The following is a 14,603-nucleotide window of genomic DNA, read 5'->3' as shown; positions in this document are numbered from 1 at the left end:
TAGGAGAGGACATGATTTATGTTGCACCCGAAGTGTTTTAATGTACCCGCCGCAAGTTTAACTACCGTGGGAAATCCATACCCTCCGTAGCGGAACCGGAAGTGACGAGGGTATGGTTTTCTCACGGGTATGGTTTTTTCACGGAACACCGGTGCTAGACTGTTTTACCCCCTAGGCAAGATCAGCTACTTGCGCCCCCCCCCCCCCCAAAAAAAAATAAATAAATAAAAAAGGAAGGGGTTAAAAACTGCTCTATGTCATATCCAGTGACCCTGATCTGATGGTTCCTCCATGTAATGCTGTCATACCCAGTGATCCCAATGTTCCTCTATGTCACATCAGGGGTCCCTGATGTTCCTCCATGTCATACCCGGAGACCCTGATGTTCCTCCATGTCACACCTGGGGACCTCAAACCCCAATGGCACACCCAGGGATCCAAATTCCTCATGGCACACCTGGTGACCCCAAACCCCTGTTACACTTGTGACACCTCTTCCCCATGTCACACCTGGTGACTCCGATTCCCCATGGCATACCTGGTGACCACAATTTCACACCAGGGATCCTCCATGTCACACCCAGGAACCCTGATTCCCTGTTCTGGGGACACTTACTGGGCAGTATGAAGAGAGTGGCCTGCACTCTGCCCTCCCTCACTGTGATCCTGCTGATTCCTTCTGCCAGGATGCTCCTCTCCTGGACCACAGTGCTCACCACAGCTCCAACCGGCTCCTGGTGGAGAGAGAAGCATCAGTCAGAGAGCTCCGCACCTCCTTCATCACCAACATCCTCAGACCATTCCGTTGCCTCATCGCTTCTGCTCCAGTAAAGGTGCCGCCCTCCAGTGCCGAGCTCCGGCTCAGGTTCAGCTCTCCTCCACTCCCTGCTTAATACCGACCCAGGGAAATGAATGGCTGCCTACCAGCTCAGATTAGAGAGTCACTTCCCACCCAGGGATTAGGCCGCTCAGCTCCAGATGAAGAGGATCATTATGCAGCTAGCACTCCGGTGGGCTCCTTTCCTGCCCCTTGGGGCTCCCCCAACAATGGAGGAAATCCAGGGCCTGGTAGTTCTGCCACTGCCCCAGACACCTGGCATTTTCCTCTGTCCCTTCTTCCTCCCCCACTGCCGCCCCTTTCCTCAGCTGACAAGGATCATTCATGATGGAGAGTGAGTGCTGACTCAAAGGCTGCGCCCCTAGGTGGCAATGTGCCCTAGGCGGCTGCCTAGTTTGCCTAGTGGAAGCACCGGCCCTGGTGATACTACACAGCAGGGCTTTTTTTCTCAGAGAATAGGTGCAGGAACTCCCACTATTAAATCACCCCTTGTCTCCGCCCCCTACCCACCTCTGAGCACCGTCCCTTGGTTCCACCCCCTACCCACATTCCAGTACCGCCTTTTTTAGAGAATGAAGAACCATGTATTATTTTGTGGTTCCAAGTAATTTGTATGGACTTTGGCAATGATAACAAAAAAAGCAGTAAAATAGTTCCCTCACAGCCATCAACAATAGATTCCACCCCAGCAACAATAGATCCCCATCCACGCCAAACTAGACCCCCCCAGCAATAACAGATTCACCCAGCAACAATAGATCTCCCTCCAGCAATGATAGACCACACAACAGCAAAAAGAGACCCCCCCCCCAGCAACAAAAGACCACACCCCAGCAACAATAGACCTCTCAGCAATAATGTAGCATCTAGGAACAATAGACCCCTCACACGACATTATAGCAAAAATGGACCCCCTGTTACAGAATACTACCTCAGCAACAATAGATCCACCCCAGCAACATTAGACCCCCAGCAAGAACAGATTTTTCAGCAGCAAGAACAAATAGACTTCTACCTCAACAGTAGATCCCTGTCAGCAACAATTGACCCCTCAGCAATGTAAGACACCCCCTAGCAACAATAAACCCTCATGCAAAAATAAACCCTGCCAGTTACAATAGATCAGTCAGCATCCTAGCCCCTCCAGAATCCCTTACCATTACATGCATTCAGTGCTGGAGGTGCCGGTACTGCGTTCCCCCGCGTTCCCGCAGAAAAAAAGCTCTGCTACACAGACTTCACAATTGGCTACTGGGGCACCAATTGTTGGAATCTGGGAGGAGGATGTAACATCTTCCCATACACAGAGGTCCAGACTGACTTACTGGAGCACCGGCAGCACAATGAGAGTGGGGGGAATCAGCAAGGCAAGAGTGAGCGTCCTAGGCCTGGAGGTTCACATTATGAACCCACCTTTCCCCATCGGATACTACAAAGACTTCACAATTGGCTACTGGGGAATCAATTTTTGGATTGTTGGAATGTGGGAGGAGGATGTAACATCTTCCCATACACAGAGGTCCAGACTGACTTACTGGAGCACCGGCAGCACAATGAGAGTGGGGGGAATCAGCAAGGCAAGAGTGAGCGTCCTAGGCCTGGAGGTTCACATTATGAACCCACCTTTCCCCATGTGATACTACGCAGACTTCACAATTTTCTACTAGAGCACCAATTGTTGGAATTTGGGAGGAGGATGTAACATCTTCCCATACACAGAGGTCCAGACTGACTTACTGGAGCACCGGCAGCACAATGAGAGTGGGGGGAATCAGCAAGGCAAGAGTGAGCGTCCTAGGCCTGGAGGTTCACATTATGAACCCACCTTTCCCCATCGGATACTACAAAGACTTCACAATTGGCTACTGGGGAATCAATTTTTGGATTGTTGGAATGTGGGAGGAGGATGTAACATCTTCCCATACACAGAGGTCCAGACTGACTTACTGGAGCACCGGCAGCACAATGAGAGTGGGGGGAATCAGCAAGGCAAGAGTGAGCGTCCTAGGCCTGGAGGTTCACATTATGAACCCACCTTTCCCCATGTGATACTACGCAGACTTCACAATTTTCTACTAGAGCACCAATTGTTGGAATTTGGGAGGAGGATGTAACATCTTCCCATACACAGAGGTCCAGACTGACTTAGCACAATGAGAATAGGGGGAGGGGGGAGGGGGAATCAGCAAGCCAAGAGCAAACATCTTGGACCTGGAGGTTCACGTTACGAAAAGGGATGGACGTTGAAATAAATATGGAATGGTTTTGTACCTCCCCTATTTATCGCTTCTCGGCCTTTTGGCTAAGATCAAGTGTAGTATCTGTTCTTATCAGTTGGTATGGAACCTGATGGTTAGTATCAGTGGGGGCCGAAATGAACCAGGGCGCTCCGGAACAACCGGGGGACTGGGAAGTAAGCCACATCAGAGAAAGCCGGAGGGGTCCATTGCCTTCTGATTTGAATGGGTCCGACCCTACCAGTTTGAAGGGAGCAAGAAAGCTGGGAAATGACGGTTAGTATTGCTCCTGGATGTAATTGGTGAGGAATTGGGATGGCGGTGGGAGGGCCTTTCCTCCTGGGTTGAATCTGGCCTTGCAAAAGACTTGTCCCCAGTTGAAGGCAGGCTCTCTCTAAGCTGTCCACGTTCTAAACCTCCTGGTAGGTAAGGGCTACACTCGGTCTGGCCATTGGGCCGGGGTAGAAAAAGCCCATAGTGTATGTGCCCCTGGGGTGGCAGCCCAGGGGTGCCTTAATTCTCACTGGTGAGGGGCAGCTCGCCTTGAGTTTTTCGGCACCATGGTCACTGCACCTACGCACACTTTTTTAAGCACCTGCCTCTTGGGCAAGGCCTTTTGGCTTCGACCAGAGGAATTTTTATTCCGGCCGGAAGGCCTGCCCTTGTATTTTTCACAAGGGCACTAATTCCCCTCTCCACTTCCCCTTCCCCACCTTTTTGTTTGTGTGTGCTTTTTCTTTGTAGTTTGTCACTTTCTATCACCTTTTTTTTCACTGCACGACTTGTAGGGTGTGGGTCCTCAGGCCCTGCCTTGAGTCTTGGGAGGGGGTGGATATGGCCTTTTGGCTTAGTCCGCCCTCTCTCATGGGGTCTCCCTTCGGGGGAGCCCCACTTAGTACTCGGTGGGGGCTGTTTCGGCAGTCCCCCTGAAGAACGGGGTCAGTCTGGTTTCGGCCAGACAGACCATGAGTACCTTAAATCCCTGTCAGGAGTCTTGCGCCCCGGGGGATCGAGGTTCGGGTCCTACCTCTTCGGAGGGAAGACCATTTGTGTTTGCACACCCTGTGCACTTTTTGTGTTCCTCACGTTTGTGTGTGTGCACTTTTTCATGCACCGGGTGAAGTCTTTTGAGTGTGTTTCACACGCTACGGGCTTTAAAAAAATTTATTATAAAAATGTATTCTATTGTCTATTCCTAAAATAGTCTATCAAAGCTCTGATAAGGTTAATGGAAGGTATGCTAACAATGCTAGCTATAAAAATAAACACACTGCTTAAATAAACAAGGATCTAATTTATTATAAAGAAAGTAGAAATGCTAACATAAAACACTAAAGGAATATTACAGAGCATATAAGACAAAACAATTACAGATAATACTTTACATATTCGTCCTCGGGGTTCGATATCAGCTGGTCTCAAGCACACAGGAAGGAGAAAAGGAGGGATTCTAGCTGGCAATCCGCATTTAAAGCCCACTCAGACACCACCCACATAAACACCCACTGTCTTCTTGTCCAATGACAGTTCATAAGATGCCCCCTTCCTACTCAACCGGAAGTATCTCATCTTTCCAGGAAGCATGTTATATTCTTCCACTAGGGGCGCCATCTGTCCACGAATCACTGTTTTTGACCTGGGTCATCTTTTATTAACCGCTGGCCTTTGATGTTGGTATAACCTCCCCAGGAGATCTTATCTGAGGCTCCTCTACACCCATACCTCACAATAGGAGGTTTATGCGAGAACATCCTGTGAGGATAAGAATTCCCATTTATGACTCCTTGTCAGGATTGTCCTGTTGGGTACTTTGCATTCCAAGCCAGGTGTGGTCAGGTTTCAATCATCCAGGAACACCTGATATCAGAACACGTAAAACTACAAAGCCTTTAACGGTGAGGTTTTAGGTGTCAGATGATGGAGTTGCTCAATGCCAACCACATGGAATTAATTTAACAGTTTAGCCAAAGTCCAATGACATTAGCCTTTGTGAAGCTTTATTAGTCCAGAACTAGATCACAGAAGAATCCCCTTAGACCAAGCATCACTCTGACATGTTTCACCCAATGAGGGCTGTACTGAGTATAGTATGAGTCCATCTGATCTTCTTGGCCCTCAGGAGGTACGTCATGTGGCCTTTGAACATGTAAAGGCATGGAATAAGAATATTCCCATCTTCTTGAAGAAACACTATCACCTTGCCCATGTTGGGCAAATAGGCGGTCTCTGCAAACTGGCACTCTTATACTCACTCTGCGCTCCCTCACCACTCCCTCCTCCATTGTGACATTTCTACTTTAGTAGTGTAACAGTGATTGGACTTAGCGATTGACTGCTAAGCCTGGGTGCTGTCAATTGCTCCTCCATACCCATTATGCACTGAGCATTATCATTGGAAGCAGAGGAGGAAAGAAGGGTAAAGGAGTGCAGGCATGATGAGTATAAGGAGGTTGGGAATAGTACTATGAGGGGACACTGTCACTTTTTCTTGCATGAGCAAGGCGACAGTATCTCTTTATGCTGGTTGGAGACGGCACTTTAAATGGGCTGTGAGGGACTCCTGATCATGCAGCACTGTGATTTGCTGCACAATGCTAATATCACCAGGAGTCCATCCTACTGGCTCCAAATCATTGATAAATGACCATAAGCCGTCAGTAATAGCTCGATCACAGTTAGGGGAACCAATGGAGCTGCCTTCATTGCAGGTGGGAACAGCATTTGTGATCTGTGAGTACAAGGGGGAAGGGGGGGGGGCACAACTTTGATGTAAGGGGCACTGTGATGAGGGAACCTGATGTATGGGGGCACTGTGATAGGGGAACCTGGTGTATGGGGGCACTGTGATAGGAAAACCTGATGTAAGGGTACACTGTGATGGGGACACCTAATGTATAGGGGGACTCTGATGGGGATACCTGATGTATGGGTACACTGTGATGTAGGACACCTGATGTAAGGGGGCACTGTGATGATGGATATCTGATGTATGGGGACACCTGATGTATGGGAGCACTCTGATGGGGGACACCTGATGTTTGAGGACACTGTGATGAAGAAACTTGATGTAAGGGCACACTGTGATTGGGACACTTGATGCAGGCTTGTGCATTACTTTGCCCAGGGGCCCATGATGCTATTATGATGCCACTATCTACATCTCCTGCATCCCTTTTATACAGTTCTCTTCTTGGATGCATCCACAAATGTCCCAAGGTAACCTCCTTGTGATAGGCCCACAGATGAGATTATCATAGTACAGTTCTGCCCAAGAGTGGGTCAAGTCTGCCACCCTTTTAGTGAGGTGAATTCTGTTGCCTTGTCGGGTGACCTCAAAACTGAATTTTCTAGTGTAGAAGAGACAATTACGCAATGTAATGGGAAGTAGTTTAAATGACCAAGCCCCTGCACTGAGAGGACATCTAGGACCACTCCCTACCCTCCTCATGAGAACTTTCCATATCTTTAAGGGAAAGGTTTTCCTTGACCCAAGCACTGGGTTGGAAATCCACCATGCTGGGCAGACTCCGGCTTTGCCTATCAGACACATGGGTTGCAACAGTCTAGAATAAAACTGGTGTCCATTGCACAGGAGTTTTGCTGACCAGTATTTGAGACAAAGGATCCTTCACATAGGATCTGAGAGGAGGTACATTCTAGACCAGGGATTCCCAAACTACGGCCCTCCAGTTGTTCAGGAACTACAATTCCCATCATGCCTAGTCATGTATGTGAATGTCAGAGTTTTACAATGCCTCATGGGATGTGTAGTTCTGCAACAGCTGCAGGGCCGTAGTTTGGGAATCCCTGTTCTAGAGAATTGGTGAAGCATATTTGCCAAGCCATTCAAGCAAGGTAAAAGCTCCAGGTGATGGTGAATGGAGAGATGGGTTAAGATTGAGCTAGGGTCCCAGGCTATGCAATTAGTCCAGAAGGCACGGTCTAACAGATGACCATATAGGCAAGTGAATGCTGCACTATGGGGATTTTGGCTGCCAAGTAAAATAGGGTATTAAAGAGGACCTCTAATCTTTTGTCCACTGGGCCCTTGAACATGGGACTAACATCCGTAGGGAATTTTGTAAAGGCAACAAATGGCCACCTAAGGTCCACCTAAGGAAGAGTACCTTTACGCAGGATGCTCTCCTCAATAGCATATTGCTGGGTGAAAAATTTTTGGCGAAGCTAAGAGCTTTTCAGGATGGGACCAAACAGATTTTAGGAGTGACTGGACTAGAAAGGTCTAAGCAAGTTTGGGCAATTTTAGGGAACACATGCTCAAGACTTAGGCTGCTCTAAAGCAAAACAGGAGTATGCTTAGTTAATAAGGGTAGCAATGGTAACCTTAAAGTTGGGGCGCTGGAGCTTCTGCATCGCGTGATCACACTGGAATTGATTGAAAAAAGGTATATTTGTTTTACCAGCAGTATGCAGCTTAGGTAGGAGGAGGGGGAGGCAGTGTTTCTAAATAGACTTATATGTATCCATTCCTTCCACTTTAAGCTTGGGTGAAATATCTACCAAATGTGTCTCCAAGGATTCCTCAGAAGAAAGGGGTAAATTCCTTAAATGGCGACACACCATTTAAAGCAGGGGTCTCCAAACTTTCTAAACAAAGGGCCCGTTTACTGTCCTTTAGACTTTGAGGGGCTCGACTGTGGCCAGAGTAGAAAATGCCCCAACATCAATTGGAGTAAACTATGGCCCATCATTGGTATCAGTGGGAGGAATAGTGCCCATTATTGGTATCAGTTGGAGGAACAGTGCCCCATCATTGGTATCAGTGGGAGGAATAGTGTCCCATCATTGGTATCAGTGGGAGTAATAGTGCCCCATCATTGGTGTCAGTGGGAGGAATAGTGTCCCATCATTGGTATCAGTGGGAGGAATAGTTCCCCATCATTGGTGTCAGTGGGAGGAATAGTGCCCCATAATTGGTATCAGTGGGAGGAATAGTGCCCCATCATTGGTATCAGTGGGAGGAATAGTAACCCATCATTGGTATCAGTGGGAGGAATAGTGCCCCATCATTGGTGTCAGTGGGAGGAATAGTGCCCCATCATTGGCATCAGTGGGAGGAATAGTGCCCCATCATTGGTATCAGTGGGAGGAATAGTGTCCCTTTATTGGTATTGGTTGGAAGAATAATGTCCCATTGATGGTATTTTCGGGAGGCATAGTGCCCCATTGTTGGTATTTTTGGGAGGAGTATTTTCCCATCATTGATATCAGTGGGAGGAATAGTGCCACATCATTAGTGTCAGTGGAAGAAATAGCATGCCATTGTTGATGTCAGTGGAAAGAATAGTGCCCCATCATTGGTGTCAGTGGGGGATATAATGCCCTGGCATTGGTGTCAGTGGGAGGAATAGTGCCTCATCATTGGTGTCAGTGGGGGAAATAATGCCCTGTCATTGGTGTCAGTGGGAGCAATAGTGTTCCATTATTGGTATCATTGGCAGGAATTATGCCCCACCGTTGGTGTCAGTGGAAGGAATAATACATTGTATCTGTGGGAGTGCCCCAAGGGCCAAGTAAAGGCAAACAAAGAGCTGCATCTGGCCCCCGGGCTGCAGTGTGCAGACCACTAATTTAAAGTGTCATATTTTGCTTCCAGAGCCAATCGATAGGATCGTAAGTACTCTTGGACAGATCTGAAGAGCACAGATCCTGTACTTTCCATGGCAGATGACTTAACACTTTGGGCACGATTTAAAAGACCTGACCTTGTCCTGGCTTCGCTTTCAATGATGGGCATAACCCTAAAGGGGTCTGTATAGACTGCAGCTAACCTAATATGATGCACCACATGTCAACCTGAGCATCCCCACAGGATCCATTGCGACATTACAGGCGAACCCCACCTCTTCTCCAGGATGGATTTGGATACTGTCCTCCAAGGCTCAGCTGAGTAGTTATCTGATCTTGAAGCTGCAGAAAGGAGCCTCAGTAGAAGGATATTTCAGTGAGAAAACCTCCCGTAAAAGAGGTAAGCTTCTTACAGTACAGAGAATGCCCCCATCACCTAAGGACACTAGCAAAAAAACTGAGGCTGGTTGGGAGTGGGAGGGGTTGAATAGGGGAGGTTCCTGCGGCTTTGCTTTTTCACTAGTGTCCAATCATCTGAAGGTAACTGCCTATAACCCATGGTAAAAGACTGAAGATACTGCATCCTGTTCTGTACAATTAGGTAACATTATGACTTTAGAAATACTTTAGGGGTAAAGCCAAAACGTTTGCTCCAATTTGGAGTGGTGAAGGGTTATAACATCTATATTTCTATTGGGGTCTGTGTCCTGGTGACCATTGTCCCCGAGGTAGAAAGTCATGGGAAATCCAGGATTTTACATTTGTCACCAGAACAGGAATAGAGGGGAACATTTTCCTACTGGGACATCTGCTCCAGGGACAACTGTCTAAGAGGAGAATTCCCCTGATTTTGTAGACCAGGGGTCTTCAAACTATGGCCCTCCAGTTGTTCAGGAACTACAATTCCCATCATGCCTAGTCATGTCTGTGAATCTCAGAGTTTAACAATGCTTCATGGGATGTGTAGTTCCGCAATAGCTGGAGGGCCGTAGTTTGAGGATCTCTGTTGTAGAGGTTTTTCTAACTCCTGGCTGTGTCTTTAGGAAAGGAAAATCTCCCCAATTGAACACAGACATGAAAACATTAGCTAACAGGAGTTTAACCCTTACTCACTTTATCCAAAGCTTAAGGGGAAAAAAAAAAATTGGTTGTACCTGTAGCACCCTCCTAGATAGGCTTTAGTTATTTTTGCCTCTGCTGTTATCAGTGGAGCAGGTTGTGATTGCTTTGGTCTTTTCCAGGCTTCATTGGCTGCAGGTTCGACTGCTTCCCTCTGCCTTCTGGGGGATTCTAGAATGTAGTGGGCTGAAAGAGGCAGACCCACAACCTAAATATTTATGTGGTCTTGGCCAGTTGCTGGAGGAGGATGCCTAGTAGGTGGCTGAGGAGTGCATTATTAGTATGGAACCTGAGGCAGCCATGTTCTTGTCCAGGAGGAGAAGTTCCCAGCCTAATGGGCTGCTGCCCTTTTGGACAATTCAGCTGTAGTCCTACATATGCTTATCAAGGTTCCAGCTATGCTAGAGCTGGGGAACCTGTTCTACTGAACCTTGATTAAACTGATTAAGAGATTTCACTGAGGATCTGGTCTGGAGAGTTCACAGGAGAAATGTCTGCTTGATATTGGAAGGAGACATCCAAGTATCCAGGGACATTGTGAGTAGTGATGGACCAAACACCCCCGATTCGGTAAAAAGTTCGGACCCAAGCTCTAATTAAGTCTATGGGACCCAAATTTGAAAAATCAAAAGTCCCCATTTTGAAGACTTATAAGAAAGTTATTGGCCATAAAAAGGGTATAGGGGCCCTGGTACTGCCCTGGGGGACATGTATCATTGCAAAACATTTTTTTTAAAAAGTTCATTTTTATAGGAGCAGTGATTTTAACAATGCTTAAAGTGAAATTAAAAAAAAGAAAAATTCCTTTAAATATAGCGCTTGGGGGTCCCCTTAGTCTGCCTGTAAAGTGGCCCATCTGTACCGTGTATAGAACCTGCTGCAGCAAATCTGATATATAAAAAGAAAAAAAAAATGGCATGTAAATTGATTTTCCCAGCTGCAAGCCATTGCCAACAATATAAAAATGTTAAAAGAAATCAGCTTTGGGCCCACCCAATCCATACCAGGCCCTTTGGGACATCACCAGGTGGCCCCGTCCTTTACCTATTTAAAAACTGTCAAACGGCGGAGCAGGCAGTTGGCAGTTAAACTTTGTCGTGGGCAGAGTTTGTTTTTTTTTTTACTTTTTTTGAGTGTGGTGTACATCGTGATTGTTGATGGATCAACATCAGGGGACATTGTTTTTTTTATTTTAATAAAGAAATTGTCAAAAACTGTGTGTGTGTTTTTATTTCTTTTTGACACTTTTTTTTGGTGAATAAGTAGGGGTACAATGTACCTCCTACTCATTCACATGGGGGGGGGGATCTGGGAGCTCCCTTGTACAAGGGGGCTTCCAGATTCCTATAAGCCCCCTGCCCACAAACCCCCACCACCACCGCCTAGGGTTTCGGGGAAGAGGCCATTGTCCCCATCAACATGCCCCGCCTGCACCCCTCCATGTTAAGAGCATGTGCCTGGTATGGTTTAGGATGGAATGGAGCTTGCTTGTCCCCCACCTTTCCTGCATGCTCGAATAAGGGTCTGGACATTTTTCTATTGCCGGCAATGGTTTTTTTTTCCATTGGCTGTCATCAACGGGGAAGCCCTTTGACAGCTGATGACTCATCTGTTGTTAAGGACGCAGCATTCTCTAACCTTACCATCGGTCAGGCCAATCAGGGCTTAGAATGCACTGCGCAGCGCGCAATGCATTGTGGGGCACTCAGAGGGCAAACATCATGCCGAGCGCCCCGCAAATTCGGGTGTTCGTCAAACGGGTGATGTTCGGGCCTAACTTATGCTTCCAAAGATACCCCTAGACAGATCACTGAGACTGTTGTTGTGTAGTGTATGCCACTACACTGGCTTGGAAAGAGAACCTGGGACAACTTAGCGGGCCCTTTCAGGGTGAGTGCTACATACATTTACTTTGTTACTTGAAAGTATAATTGTCCTGAAATAAAAATAATGCTAAACTTGTGACTATCTATCAACCTTGTGACAGAAATCAATAACAATGAGAAAGAGATATATGACATGCCAGATACTTTATATAATAACACATGGTGGCACTTTGACTCCATCCGCGTACATTCAAAGAGAAAGTGGCGCCATGTTCGATGAAGGAAATAACACATCTGACTCTATATGCTCTGCATCATTCAATAAAACATGTAATGATTCATAAATAAACTAAAAAATGTCACTCAAGATAAAAAAAAAAATGTTAATTAGATTTTTGGTGGGTTTTGCTGGGTTGAGTCAGATCTTAGCAGGAGTGGGATGTCTATACTTGCAGTGTCTTCCGATAGTCATGGCCATGATGAAGGAGTTTCACATTTCCTTTTTTGACTGTTCTGTTAATCCACCACCTTCATCAGAAGTATTATGGCTTCACAGTGGGTGCGGCAAAGACAAGATCTTGAGAAGGTGATCTCCATGTTAGTAGCCCTATAAGATGTTAAACACCACTTAGTGATCCAGCCCACCATAGTACAGTTTTGGGTTACTCCCTAAAGGTGATCTGAGATTGTATTTACGGTTACTGCTGGTATTCTTGGAATCTTCATCGGGATCCACCTTTTGATAAGGTTTTTAAAGGTCCTTCTAATCTCTTTAGTCCTCAAACAGTAAATGATGGGGTTGGCCATATGTGGTACGAATGTGTAAACGCAGAGAATAAGGACGTTCACGTCTTCGTTAAGGATCAACTTGACTTGGTTGGCAACTGACACAAATATCCGTGGGATAAAATACAGACAAATAACACTCAACTGGGTGGCACAAGTGTAATAGGCTCTCTTCCAACTCACAGACTGGGTCTGGGTGATGATGACCCGGATTATGACTCCATAGGAGAAAAGGATGAAGAACAGAGGCAAGAGAAGGACAAACATAGCAAGGCAAAAAGTTATATGCTTCACAGGGGTCACATCATTGCAGGCCAAGGACAAGACCACTGAATTGGTGCAAAAGCAGCTACTGATATTCTGTCCACATAGTTCTTCACCAGAGTCCAGAACAGCGATTGTTATGCCAATAATACTTGTGAAGAGCCAGAAGAAGCAACAGACAAGGATGGTACGTCGATTGTTGATTATTGATGAGTACCTCAGGGGTTTGCATATGGCAACATAACGGTCAATGGCCATCAGTAAGAGGATGTAGGAATCAAAGCTCCCATGGGAATGGGCAGAATGTACTTGGAAGAGGCATCCAACATAGGAGATGGATCCATCATTAAACCAGTACTTGGCCACGATCTTCGGTAGAGTGATGGAATCAAACAGCAAGTCAGAGATGGCAAGGTTCAAGATGAGTACATACATTGGTTGGTGCAGATGTCGGTTGCAGGTAATCAGTGCTATGACTATGCCATTTGAGAAAAGAGATGTGAGATAAACCAGGAACAGAGCTATGGAGACCGGGGGGTAAAACTTCTCCCCAATTCCCGGGAATCCAAGCAGAACAAATTCAGAGATAGCAGAACGATTATCCATGGACTGGTGAAGGTTCAAGTAGAAGAATATTCCTGAAATACACAGTGAGAATTTGTAAGGTAATAAAGACATGCCAACCAAATAAAAAAAAAAAACTTCAAATATGGCCAAACTGAGAAGAAGATTCCTTCCTGATCTCCAGAGACAATGTATATTGTTTTATTACATAAATATTAATAGCCTATTTTGCATATTTTTTGAGCATATTCAGACTTTTTTAATGAAATCTACAAACTTGGCTAGAAGCAACACTTGGTGAAGACTTTTCCATATTTTTACAGTTCTTATGGCGCTTTTCCACTGCATGGAACCGAACGGTTCGGCTCACTTTTGTGCTTTTCCACTGCTGGTACCGCATGGTACGGTGTAGGAACGGTTCGGTACGGTACGGTACGGCAGCGCTTTTCCACTACATGGAACTGAACGGTTTGGCTCTTTAAAACAGTACCACCTCGATTGTGGTTCCACTTACTTTAGTACTACTTTAGTGGAAAAGCAAACCATACCAAACCGTACCGAAGCGTTCCAACACCGTACCATGTGGTACCATGCAGTGGAAAACCATACCGGGCCAAGCAGGGCCGAGTAGAGCCGAGCCGGTACTTGCAGTGAAAAAGTGCCATTAGTGACCAGGAAGTAAGGCGATCTTCTCAACGAGGACACAGACAACAATAAAAACCTTTCAAAGCTTCTCGCCCTTCCACATGTTATTATTAATGCCTGTGCCCACACTCAGGGGATGTTGGTCACATGATATCCGAATGGTTACACAGGAAGTAAAGGAAAACACAAAATAATACCTGCTAGAGATATTTCCTTCCCTGGTTCTCCCCGCACCCCATTAAAATAGTAACACAATTTACAAATAAAACATTTCCATTTACATTACATATCACTAAGCATTCTTTCTATGTTATACAAGAAGATCATGGCTGGTGGGAAAGGTTGACCTGGCTTTCAGAAAACATCCCTGCCTCAGTAGTCCTCTCAAGAGCCCTCAATCCCGATGCAAGCAGTGGGCTGGCTTTTGGAAAGATTATGCAAATATTAGAATTCTTTGATGGGTAGATGTCAGTCTTGAGGAATAGGTGTTCCTAGGCTGGCTGCATTTGCATCCAGGGCACCCTAGGTAGTGCCCACATGTGATTCGGTGGTAAATTGGCGCAAGAAGAGGTCTCAGTGTGGGCTAGGAGTGAAGAAGGAGCGCATGCCCCGATAACGTGTCGCCGTAGTGTCCTGCATCACCGCCATGAGTTACGTCAGGATCCCAGGACCCACGAGTGCCAGCGTTCCACCGGCTGACGGGGAGCCCGCGGACACCACCGAGGCCGCCCCTGT

General features: G+C 46.5%; 1 protein-coding gene and 1 long non-coding RNA gene across 2 annotated transcripts in view; both read right to left on the bottom strand.

Annotated features, from left to right (window-relative positions):
* Positions 1–1,357: 1,357 nt before the first annotated feature.
* The window catches only part of LOC309547181, a 683,824-nt gene continuing 670,578 nt past the window's right edge, over positions 1,358–14,603 (bottom strand). Inside the window, exon 3 of the long non-coding RNA XR_014224961.1 lies at positions 1,358–1,398. This is a non-coding gene — a long non-coding RNA (uncharacterized lncRNA). The remainder of the gene's footprint in view (positions 1,399–14,603) is intronic.
* LOC309547174 (olfactory receptor 1E16-like) lies at positions 12,055–13,265 on the bottom strand (the record flags this gene model as incomplete). Its single annotated transcript, XM_082246962.1, has 1 exon — positions 12,055–13,265. One exon carries the CDS (start codon positions 13,263–13,265, stop codon positions 12,279–12,281), a length of 987 nt encoding a protein of 328 aa, XP_082103088.1. The 3' UTR covers positions 12,055–12,278.

This window comes from Pelophylax lessonae (assembly GCF_965119305.1).
Source record: "Pelophylax lessonae genome assembly, chromosome: 2".
Classification (NCBI taxonomy): Eukaryota; Metazoa; Chordata; class Amphibia; order Anura; family Ranidae; genus Pelophylax; species Pelophylax lessonae.
Note: the sequence above shows the minus strand (reverse complement) of the source record. Positions and strands in the feature narration are given on the sequence as shown.